This window comes from Diorhabda sublineata, chromosome 1 (genome assembly GCF_026230105.1).
Source record: "Diorhabda sublineata isolate icDioSubl1.1 chromosome 1, icDioSubl1.1, whole genome shotgun sequence".
Lineage (NCBI taxonomy): Eukaryota > Metazoa > Arthropoda > Insecta > Coleoptera > Chrysomelidae > Diorhabda > Diorhabda sublineata.
The window spans coordinates 33,313,292-33,326,015 of NC_079474.1; the positions used below are offsets into that span (position 1 = coordinate 33,313,292).

The following is a 12,724-nucleotide window of genomic DNA, read 5'->3' on the forward strand; positions in this document are numbered from 1 at the left end:
ACTCTCTGTTTGCACTACAACTACACTCATGGAATGGATGAACCGTGAGCATTATTACTAGACCCAGATAATATTAAAGCATGGGTGCATGTCCATCTTATGCTGGGTATATATTTTGTCCGTGTTCTAGTTTTAAATAATCTCGCAGTATTTGCTTTAAAGCAGAAGCTTTGTCCAGAGACCTTGGTGAGCTCAAGCTCTCATCGAAAACAGTCTAATAAGGACAGGATTTTTTTCAACTAATGTTCCCAAAAAACTTCGCCGTTTAGAAAGGAATAGATCAGCTAGTAAAAGAGTGAGCTACGAACATCAATAGAGGAAATGAGTTAATGAATAATGCAACAAAAATATTTTTTAATGCTTATATTTGTAAGGCATAGTATCTAAAACCCATTTCAAACATTAAATATTTAACTAACTCTCCTTTTCTTGCATTCATTGAATTTATTTTTATATATATATAAAGATATGCACAACACGCAATTTAATAATTCATGCTGGAGTACTTGTAATGCTCAATTACACACTCAATTCCGTTATAACAAAATTATATCATATATAAATATATATATATAGGAAACAAAACCTCTAAAAATCAAACTTTCATTCCACATTTACCCGGTCCAATTTTTTTCATTTGTATAAAAAAGGGAAACACTTAAATAACTTACAATTAGGGTGTTTTAGAGGTTTTGTTGATTCAATTAGAAATATAAACAATTAGTTTATCGACGCGTAATCAACGCACTATGTACCGTTGATTTCTTCTATAAGTATAGGTGCTGAAATAAAAGAAAAATAAATGTTAGTTTGTTTTGTAACATAAACAAAAAATTGTCAAAAACATTTTGTTAACGGTAAGGTCAAATATCAAAAGATAATTTTGATTAAAATTAAATATATAATATAAACAATTGGATAAGACATAAAATAAGCAGGATTTATCAACATATTTTCTGTATCTCAAATAAAAATAAAAAACTGAAAAAATGAAGAATTTCTATAAACAAAATACAATAAATGGCAAGCTGAGCAAAACACTCTTTATATAAAATATAAGAATAGAGAAATAATAATACATGAGACCAAAATGATCCGAAGTCTACTTCAAAGAAGTATTAAACGATGGTGGGCAATGGGGGGAGCTTACAACCCAAGATTGGAATAATAACGAAAATATATTGGAACCATTGTGGAGGGAAACACCAGAAATAGAGCTAGAATTATTCAATTATGGTGGAACTGCACTTTGAGAATATATAATTCAATAATTAGTATATGGTAACAAGAGATAATACCAGAAACGTGGAAAATGGCAATAACAGTACAAATACACAAAAAAGGAAAAAGAAATGAATTCAGAAACTACATATATAGCGCTACTAGATACAACCTACAAAATTTTGTCTAAACCCATAGATAAAAGTTGAGAGTATACGGAAAATTTTTTTCGTAGACTAGCAATGCGAGTTTAGATCTGGAAGATCAATCTGAACCCCACATTTTCACCTCTACTCGAAATTTGTTGTTATACTGCATCCTTCAATGTTAGTTGATCCTTATTACACAATTTTTTTAACTATCCTACTGACTGTGCCATTATACTATCAAACAAATAAAAAGCATAAAACAACAATTAAATCCTCATATCATGACAATATTGAACTTCTGTAGGTTGTAGTTGATTCCATAAGCTTCTCCAAAGAAAGAAGTCCCGATAAATTGATGTTTTAGAAACCTGCAGACGAAATCGGCGTTCATAAACCACGTCTGCCTGTGGAGTAGGTACTGTTCTAGGTAAGATTATGTTAGACAGCTCGGAAGAGCAGCTGCCTTGGTAGTATCGGTAGTTCAACGACCTTTCTTCTGTGCTTTAAGCTGTCCCGGTCAACTCTGGATCGCCAAAAAATGGTTTTTGCTTCTACCTCACTCCAGATTGTTTCTAAAATGCGTCCTGGATGGATCGGTATTTGAGGAAGCTTCTAAGCCAGTCGATAAGTGAGGATAACAAAACTGTTCAATTTAAATTTATTTAGAAGGTTAGCAAGCCAGTCTTCGATATGTTTAGTGCGATTGCTTCTCTATAGCTTAAGGAGATTATCATATTGAACACACTATTTACACTACTACTACACCAACACTCACAATTACACCATATGACGCGCGTTTCGTTTATCTTTAGTCTCTTGAAGATGATAGCTTGGTTATCGCAACAGGAGTCAGGGAGTGTAATTACAGACAATTGTAAATGTTGGTGTAGTGGTAGTGTAAATAGGGTGTTCAGTATGAATATCACCAACGGTTTCAGAAATTAAAACTCAGGAGATCACCAGTTGATCCATGATGTTAGCAGACTCAAGATTTGGTTAACGCCCTTTGGCAATGGCTGGGATTAAAGCAATCTTATGGTAATTTTTGGGAATAGTCTTTTTTTTGGTAGTTGAATTCAAGTAAGTTTCCAATCTGCAGGAAAGTGACCTCTTCGAATAAAGGACATACTTTTCTGATTAAAAGATATGTTCAAGTGGTTATGAGATTGTGATAAAGAGAAGACTGAAGATTTACCAATTACGACGAGGAAACTTCTGTTGGATAAATAAAATTTTGTAAAACATCGAAGTTTAATTGACTTACATTTCTTAAAGCTTTAAAACCAATACAAATTATTCGTATTTCAAAAATCCTTTGGTATCTTGACTTTGTTGTGGCGGCCTATTCCACTGTCCCCCATCTGGATTATTTTGGTTTCCACCGCCTTGATTCATCCAGTTGAGAAAACCTGGATTGTTACCCCCGCGACCACCACTGTTTTGATTATTTTCTAAAAAAAAATAGAAACAAAAGTTGTATGCATTAAGAAAAAAAAATTATTAATAGTTGTGCTTACGGGTGGCGGCGTTAGGACCATTATTGAATCCTTGATTGAAATTAGGTTCAGGTTGGTTTTGGAGATTGCCTATTAAACCCCAACCGGCTTGATTCAGAGCAGCCGCAACTAAAGCCGGATTCATAGGAAGAGCACCAAGTGCATTTAAACCCATACCTAATGGGTTACAATTTCCTTGGTTATTGCCTTGTTGTCCTTGTCCCGTTATACCTGTAGAATATTTGATAGGATTCAAACAAAATGAAACGGTTGAATCTTTTTTTTTCTCACCTAAAGCTTGTAAATTGGGCATATCAATATTCCCTCGAGGACCGCCTTGGTTACCCCAATTACCTTGATTCGGTCCGCTACCGTTATACCTTTGAGTATATACTCCAGGACCGTCAGGTCCATTACCACCCCCGCGATTCGGAGGTCCATTATTAGGCCCCCTTTCTCGATAATTACCTCCTCTTGTATCAGACTTTGGGGCAGCATTGGAAACGTGTACAGACACACCTTTGAACAAGAATTTATTTAATAATAATTATTTACCATTTTTATTATTAAATAAAGTACCTTTGATAATATGGTCTTCTCCACATAACGATTGAGCAACTTCAGGATCTAAAAACGTGACAAAACTAAACGCCCTAAACGGTTTCGGTATAAAAACATCAGTAACTTCGCCGAATTTCCCAAAATAATCCCTTAAATCATCTGATGTTAAATCTTCTGTACACCTCCCGATGAAAACTTTGCAAGGAACTTGTTGGATCAATCCTTCCTGTTAATAAAAATTCCCAGGATCAAAAAATATTCTTCATAATCTCAATTGTCTAGTGTCAACGTTACTATTTAAAACATTCTTATTTGGAAATATACAGTTTCAAATTTTTCTTTCATACAATCTCCAAATGATTTGGGGGAAAATTGTCTTTCAATTCTGACACTGAGGAATTGGCATCAAAAAGTGATACCAACAGTAGACCAAACTCATTCGATGATGTTTTTCAAAAAATATGATTAAAAACTAAACAATTTTGGGAACCAGTACCGGCTAAGTTAGTTATACTATTTTTTCCAGTAACCATTTGAAATATTACGAAGTATTGGGATTATACGAGGTGCCTCAAAATAAAAGTTCACTTTTGTATAACATATTACAAATTCTACAATATTCGTCATTTAAATGAAGCGTCAGACGATCGACTGAGTGGAAAATTAATCGACAAGTTTGAAGAGACAGAATCAAACACTTGAGAAACGAAAACGTGTTATTCGGCTTGTTCGTAACGAGCCTCACTTCCTTGTTCTGAAGCATGCTGTAGCTTTCGCAATTGAAGATTTGGGGCTGCACTCTTACAAAATTTAGTTGGTGCAAGTAAGAGCGTTAGTCTTAGTGTAGAGGTAGCACAACAAAGTTCAATAACTTAAACATATACATGGAGAGATATAAGGTTTGTTCTTGCTAGCTGCACTGGCAGAACTAGTTCAGGAGGTGTACACTAAAGCATTCTTTGTAGCAGAACCAGCGCTAGTGTCGCTGTTCTTAGTAGCAGTGCAAGAGAACTAGTTCACCCAGTTCATTGTACTGCTTTCACTGGGTCTAGAATCAGTTCAGCCAGTACAATAAGTGTAATTTGGAAACGGTGGCCTGAATCACATCAAATAACCTTAAATTCAACAATCAACGAATGCTCCATTCCTCCCTGGGTTCATGTAAGTATTTGGACATTAAGAAGGCTACTTGGAATTTCCTGGGTCTGGTGTGAATGGATGTATTAAGTATTTTTAAATACAAGGTCACAGCCTTATGCTAGATACTTCTTTGATTACAACTTATTGCCTTCTCTTTATTCACTTCATTATTTTACCAATTTTAAATCAAAATTTATTGCATTTTAATCACTACTCCTCAATTTCCTAGTCAATTGTACTATCTAAAGGTTAAATGTGGAGAAAAAGTTGTGTTTTAGGGTCTTAGCCTTATTTTAGATAGTTTCGAGGGACTCGAGGAGATGCACTTGATGGAAGATGTATGAATGGTTGCCTACGTAATAGGTTCGATTCACTGATAGGATTGTAATCAAAACAACAAGTCTGGTACTGGATAATTCTTTGTTAGGAGTAAAGCGAAAGTTAGTCGAGGTGTTTTTGGGGTATGAGGGTTATTGTAGGTGGAATAAAAGTTTGTTACTGTATATTTACAATGAAATTTATAGGTCATATTATGTTATTTAAAACATCATACTGTAAATTCACTCTCTTATAACCCATTATTGAATATATCAAAATAGTAAATTAATCAAGGGCGCAAACATCAAAGCTTTCTTCTGTCATTCTTCAAATGGAATATCGAAAGGGCAAATATACATTATTAATAAAATTGCTATAAAAATCATATTCTCTTCTTCACTTATATATTATTATATATTGTGAAAAATTATCCAATCAAGCATACAGCATAACAAAATAAGGTTTTCTTCCAGTCATCTGCAATTTTTTTAACATTTCAAATATGTTACTGACGAATCTTAATATTGATGTAGTCGACTAAACTTAGTTATATCCAAAACAGTTAGATAAAGTTGACAAGCATGATGAATTTCTGGTTATAGCTGAATTAAACTTATAATTATCAGTGTTGTAAATGTTTTTGTACAAGTCTGTAAGCAAGTTTTAGTGTATAAAAATGTGGGTTAATCAGCAACAAAGTCTTAGAGAGGTTTTATGACAATTTTGCTGAATTGTTGAAACAAAAAGTGAGAAAAATGGCAAAATAATTAGTTTTTTTGTTGGAAAGAACACCGAAATTCGGGCTAAAATGCGCGAAAATTCCGAAAAATTTGTTTCAAATATTATAGGAAGTTCGATAAAAAAGTAAGAAAAGAGTCTGGAAAATTATTAAGTCCAAAGTAGGGCAAAAAAATGAAACAAACTTCAAATTAATTACTTTTTTGGAGGAAAGATCGATATTCGAACCAAATTGGATGAAAAATCCGAAAAATTTGTTTTGAATTTTATACAAGGTTCGATAAAAAAAGTAAGAAACGAACCTGGATAGTAATTAAGTCAAAAATAGTGGCAAGAAATTGAAAAAAAAAGACAAATTAGTTTTTTGGTGGAAAGATCGAAATTCGAACCAAATTGCATGAAAAATCCGGGATATTTACTTCGAATATTATATGAGGTTCGATAAGAAAGTAAGAAAAGAGTCTGGAAAGTAATTTAATTAAAAATAGAGGCAAAAAATTGAGAAAAATGACAAATTGAATCGTTTTTTTTTTGGAAAGATTGAAATTTGAACCAAATCTCGAGAAAATTTTGAAAAATTTGCATCGAATACTATACCAGGTTCGATAAAATAGTAAGATAAGAGTCTGGGAAGCAATTAAATCAGGATATTTAATTTTTAATTACTAGGAAAGTTAATTTTATAATGACTTCCATGTTAACTGTTATCTTTCAGCAAGAATTTTGATGTACCTATTTTTTTAGGGGTGTAAACCAAAGGGTTCACCCCACAAGTCATTTCTCTGTATCAACCTATGATACTTATCTATCCACTTAGAAACAAATTGTTAATAAATTTGGTAAATAAAAACAAAAAAAATCATTTACAACAATATTTTTTTTAATCAGTCCAATTCATAATTCTGGCTTTACCCATAACAAATACACATATAAAATAGTTTACAAACAAACTGCTTAGAAGTGCAGATATGAGTTTGAATGGAATAAATTTAGTGTAGTTTGAAAAATATTTATTTAATTCTTGCCTCACAGCTATATTTAGATCAATATTTTTCCTAAATTCAAGAGTTATGCATCATTAGTAAAAAAAATAGTTCATAACAGCATGTAAATTACCTTTTTGTTATTGTAGAGTTTAATTTACACAAGTCCATCATCTTAATTGAGAGATTTTCGAGTTTTGGAACTCTGATCAAGCCTGAACTGTAGTTGGTCAATATCATTTTGTTATAGTAATTTTTTTGGATATTAAGTTGATGGTCTTCACATACAGAATAAGCCAACACACCCATTTAAGCAAAAAGTACTTACTTTCGAATTGGGAACTTTCACATCACACCACCTTCCATCAATCATATGCCTCTGCGCTAAAACTCTCATCTGAGATTCATACGATGCAAACCTGATAAATCCAAATCCTTTCGATTGTCCTGTCTTGGGATCCTTCTTAACTTGTGCCATTAGCACCTCACCAAATGTCTCAAAATACTCTCTCAAATTTTGCTCAGTCGTTTTCCAAGGCAATCCAAGCACAATCAAATCAGTACAACGTAACTTAGTTTCCATTCGCTTTGTCTTTGCAGTCGAATTTTCCAGATTGTCATCACTCTTTCGTTTATTCTCTAAAATATTAACTTTATTCACACAAACAATACAAGGTAAATTATTCAGATGGCACAATATTAAAACGATTTTTAAGGAAATTGTTAGAATCCTGGATATTTATAACATACTGAGAATCAATCAATTTTTTAAGCCAGATTCATTTCATAATTTACGAATATACTTTTTATTATTAAAAAATTGAAATAGCTTCCGCTTGGACAGTATGTATAAAAGTTGCATGTCCTTGGTGCAAAATGTTCCATGGCTTGGCCTACCTTTAGGAAACACGCAGTAAAATACTTGAGAGCCCCATCCTTCATCAGGAGGAGGATGTAGCCTTCCCTCTGAAAGTCGAACTCCTCTAAAAGTTTTACTTTCTGGATTTTTGTATTTCAAACCAGAAGAACCAGGAAATTGTGCAGATAAGGTACTTAATAGTAGAGTCCCGTCATCTTCGATAGGTAATTCAATAGGTTCTTCTCCTTCATCTTCCGCTACTTGCAAATATTCAATCGACATCTTTCAATCTTCAATCATACAAACACTCAAAAATTCACAATTATCACAAAATCACCCTTTACTCGCTCACTCGATCCAAACGAAAATGATAAGATGGCGATCACCGGATATGATGAAGTTTTTTTTATAATAAACATAGAACAGTAAATACACATTGACAATTTATACTAAAAACAGGAATTGGATCCTAAGGAAAAATGTATTTTCCCTGGTTTTTTTTAATTACTGCTAAAATTGTCATCTTTGCTTTTCACGAATCAGTAGTTTAAATACTTGTTGGTTTTGGTACAGTATTATATAATCTATTAACTAAATCTTTAAAAAAATATTACAAAAATAGTGTTAAATTATTTTCCCTCTAGAACATATTCCTATCTTTATCCAAGATATTGATGTTTTATGCTTTATTGTTTCCGTTTCCCACTGATGCTAATCGAATAATCTAAAAGATGCCTATTGGCATTTAATCTGAAACTTTTTAGCGTTTCATTAAAAATTTGAATTTTCTGGACCAAAGATTGCAATATAAATATTAAAATGCCTGTAGAATATGTTCAAGTCGCTGAAGATGAAGGTGAGGATGTGGTAGAATTACCAACAGAAGAAGATGGAACTTTATTGCTAAGCACAGTAGCTGCTCAATTTCCTGGTTCATCTGGCTTAAGATTCAAAGCATCACCAGAAAGTAAAGCGTTTAGGGGAGTCCGAATAATGGACGGAATCCTGTATCCTCCACCAGATGAGGGCTGGGGAAATATCCTGTACTTTTGTGTTTTTCCTAAAGGTAAGTATTGTTATTTGCATGTTGAAAAATACAATGTATTCGCGATAATATGTGAGTTAAAACTAGTCGAGTAGGTATTTTTCGGAATAAAAATGACAATAAATCCCGATATGCAGGTAAAATTCTGCAAATATCCAAAGAGGACATTCTGAAGTGTATTTGTGTAGATATTTCGAATTCAATATATGTGAATTTTTGTCCTTCGTGTACATACAATTTGGGATGAACCGTATATGAAAGTGGTACCAAAATTGCACATTTGGTCATAGATGTAATATTGTATGTGCCATTAGGTCCTAAAAAGTTTGGCTGTTACAGAATATGGAAAGATTCTGAAAGTTGAAGAATCATAATAAGTGAGTTTGTTTAGGGTAGAAGATGTAATCACATTGCTTATCCTTCATGTTTGTTATTAACATGTAATAAGTGTTATTTGGTTTCAATTCTAAGAATGATATAACTGTAGGTTTATCTAATGGCTTAGTTTTGTTGCCAGCGGTATTTCTATCTAAAATAAATGTAAAATTTGCGAAAATGTAAGGAATGGTTTGTTTTAAAATGATTTTTTCTCAGTATAGCTTTGTAATGTTATTAAATCTGTATAAAATGAATAAGGTTTCTTTAAAAATTTCCTCATTCCACCCATAATATACCCAACAAATCTCTCTTTCTCTTTAACCAAAATTATATTACCCTTAAAAAATATTAGGTGAAGGCTGTAATGTGAATCAGGACAGATTTTAAAAACTTTTCCATCAAGTTATGTCTGCTTTACTCTGTGAAGATTCCATGTGAGGCTATAAAAAATAGGCAACCAGTATTTACAATTGGACCCCCATAAATCTCAACATATCAAAAACTATGACTACAGATTTATCTATTTGGTAGTAATGGAAGTGTCCCAATGGGCATTAATATGGAGAGCCATACTAGTGATAATTGAAAGAGGTCATCTTAATGCTTAGAGGTACATTGTTGACATTATAACCATGACTGCGAATTACAAGAATAATTAAAAGTTACCTTGAAGAAATTGATGTCAGAGGAGGAAATATTGTTTCAAAACTCTGGGGAGTTTGTTTTCTGATAACAATTTGGGTTTTTGGTAAATAAATAGTGATGAAATTCCTGCCTCTTTTATGTCTGTACAATTTGGTCTATTATATATTACTAAAAATTGATTAGGACTTGATACATTTATGTTCGTTTTAATTACAACTTTAGAGGTTTTTATAGAACAATGAATTTTCTTATAGGTGATATAAAACGTAAATGTGTTTCTGAAAAAGACCGTAACATCATCGTATGACACTATTTTACTTATTTTAGAGAATAAACGTAAGTGTAGTGAAGCTTTAGAAAGTTCAGCGGCTAAAACCAAAAGAGTGGAATCAAAGTTGAAATGTACTGATCTGATTGTGCTTGGTTTGCCTTGGAAAACGACTGAGACGGAGTTGAGAGAGTATTTTGAGTCGTTTGGTGAGTTGCTGGTGGCACAAGTTAAGAAAGACAAAGCGGGAAATTCAAAAGGATTCGGTTTTATAAGATTTGCTCAGTATGAGTCTCAGTTAAGAGTATTAGCTCAGAGGCATATGATAGATGGCAGGTGGTGTGATGTGAAAGTTCCCAGTTCTAAAGTAAGTACAATTGAAAGCACCAATCATGTTTAATTAACTTTTATTCACGTCAGGTTGATCGGATGTATAAATGAGGAAAAAGTTTGTTGAAAAAATATAGTATTTTCAATTTAGATATTTCTAATGTTTTTAAAATCTCAAAACCATCTTCAGCACCTTTTATTTTTTTGCAACACTCCAGTATCAATGTGTTTTTATATCCTTTTTAAACACCTTATATTCATAACAGGTACAAAAGCTTGTCTTAGATCTATTCAATTTAAGTTCATTTTATTATTCACCTTTTTGTTTCAAAAGTTTGGGTAAATATAAAGAGATGAATGTAACAAGTGCTTTAAAAGTTTGAGGGGTTTTTTATGTGTTACTCTGTATAGTGTGCCCGATGTTTTTTGTGTTTAAAAATCAAGATTTACTACGAATGGTGGTTATATCTTCATAACTTTGTGCCCTACAACTTTGGAAATAAAAAAACTGGGCTGAAAATTGATTTATTATTCCTCTCAAGGAACATTGGAAGAGATTTGGAAGGAATTTCACATTTTTTTCATAATAGATGTTATTATTACAGGAAGGAGGTATTCAGGAACTCCCACGCAGAGTATTTGTTGGTAGGTGCACAGAAGATTTGACAACTGATGATTTAAGAGACTATTTCACCAAATTTGGAGAAGTTACTGATGTCTTCATTCCGAAACCTTTCAGAGCTTTTAGTTTTGTCACATTTTTAGATCCAGATGTTGCTCAATCGCTATGCGGGGAAGACCATATCATTAAAGGTATTGAATTCATTTTTAAATAATACAAGAAATGTTTTAAAATTTTTGTATACTTAGAAATATATACCCGCAACTTCTGTCAAGTAGCACTTTTCCTAAACCAAAGCTCAATATTAATAACGCATCTCCTCTACTTGGCAATGACCCAAACACTCACCAATGGAATTTTGAACCCATATTTTATTGTATTGGTGATTTCTGGGAGAATAATGATTGATTTACAAAATTATACACTGGAAAGGGTTGAAAATTCCAGTGGCTTTTCCAAATTTAAGTTTTTTACCTTTACTTATAAACCTTTGCAGGACTTTTGGATATTTTTATTTCAATTTGTGGTGTATTTTCAATATGTAAATCTTCTCTATTTATTTCTTGATTTAAAATGGTTACTTAGGTGTTTCCGTACACATTTCGACTGCCGCTCCCAAAACGCCTGACAGAAGAAACAGGGGGGATAATATGGGAGGAGGTGGTTACAAACAAGGATCTAATTGGTCAAACAATGGTCACCAAAGTGGTAGTGATAGATACGCTGGTTCTGGATCTGGAGGTTCTAGTCAAAACGTTTGGAATCAGGGAGGATCTAGAGGAGGTGGCAATATGGATATACCTAATTTTGGTCCTTTGAGTGAGTTTCATTATATATTATTATTATAACCACTCGATTTTTTAATGTTACAAGCTAGTAGTTCAAACGAACTATTATTTATTATTTAGTGAATCCGGCGCTTGTGGCTGCAGCTTTGAATCAAGCTGCACAAGGATGGGGCTTGATGAGCGGTAATATGAGAGGAGGCAATATGAGTGGTAGCGGAGGAAACGATCAAGACAATTATAAACAAGGTTATAATACCGGACCCGGTTTAAATAATAGTTAGTACAATCCTTTTTGTTGAAAAATCTAGAGGTTTTGAATACACTGTTTACTACCACTACTACAAAACTTGTTTAGATAAAAAATTATCATCTTCAAATACCCCCCTTAGCTTGTCTTTTCAAGATCATAATTTTGTTACCAAAATGTGTGAGTTTGGACATTGTGGTAGTGAAAAGTGTGTTATCACACCATGGGATCCAATTTTGAGGATTTTATTTCTAATTTTCAGTGAAAAATGATGGAGGTAGTGGTAGTCGTTCAGGATACAACTCGGATAATAGGTATTGGAACAGGAGGCAAAGTATGGATAGAGATTCATTCAGATATTCAAATATTGACTAGATTTTTGTTTATTATTAGTGTTGTGACATACGAATGAATGTTTTGTACGTATTTTTGTCTTCTTCAGAAAACGGGCCATATATTTATATGGATATAAACTTTGTTAATCAAAGATAAGGTAGTTCTTATGAAGAATTCAATTTTATTTATTATTACCTGAATAATTGTATTTTTGTATTAAAAAGTTCGGTTTTATGATTATTTATAAAATTTAATAAATTATCCTTCAACATATATGTTTGTTTTATTTATTACGCCTTACCAAGGAAACTGAAACGTTTTTAATACTTGAAAATTATTGAAAATGATAAACTTTATTAATTCGTTTACATTTTAAAATCTAAGACTCGGCGTTGGAAATATAATATTAAAAACTGTAGAAAGAAGTAGATTTCAACAATTGCAATAATTATTTCTTGAAGTACAGACTTCTTAATAACAATATAAACACTAAAGTATGTTTACTTTGTATGAAATTTTGCATACAAAACTTTGATTGTGTAATTATTTGTATTTAATAAGTTTAATAAATTATCCTTCAACATATATGTTTGCTTCATT

General features: G+C 32.4%; 2 protein-coding genes across 2 annotated transcripts; one reads left to right on the top strand and one right to left on the bottom strand.

Moving 5' to 3' along the window:
* Positions 1 to 97: 97 nt before the first annotated feature.
* LOC130451432 (TAR DNA-binding protein 43) lies at positions 98 to 7,878 on the bottom strand. The gene is made up of 7 exons (XM_056790447.1): positions 7,504 to 7,878; positions 6,935 to 7,245; positions 3,446 to 3,653; positions 3,158 to 3,385; positions 2,888 to 3,097; positions 2,635 to 2,821; positions 98 to 782 (listed from the first exon to the last, which is right to left on the bottom strand). Exons 1-6 carry the CDS (start codon positions 7,745 to 7,747, stop codon positions 2,664 to 2,666), a joined length of 1,359 nt encoding a protein of 452 aa, XP_056646425.1. The 5' UTR covers positions 7,748 to 7,878; the 3' UTR covers positions 98 to 782; positions 2,635 to 2,663.
* A 254-nt stretch (positions 7,879 to 8,132) lies between these two features.
* LOC130451439 (TAR DNA-binding protein 43-like) lies at positions 8,133 to 12,397 on the top strand. The gene is made up of 6 exons (XM_056790461.1): positions 8,133 to 8,531; positions 9,861 to 10,168; positions 10,737 to 10,944; positions 11,339 to 11,572; positions 11,662 to 11,817; positions 12,051 to 12,397. The coding sequence occupies exons 1-6, from the start codon at positions 8,285 to 8,287 to the stop codon at positions 12,161 to 12,163; spliced, it is 1,266 nt and encodes a 421-aa protein (XP_056646439.1). The 5' UTR covers positions 8,133 to 8,284; the 3' UTR covers positions 12,164 to 12,397.
* The last annotated feature ends 327 nt before the right edge of the window (positions 12,398 to 12,724 follow it).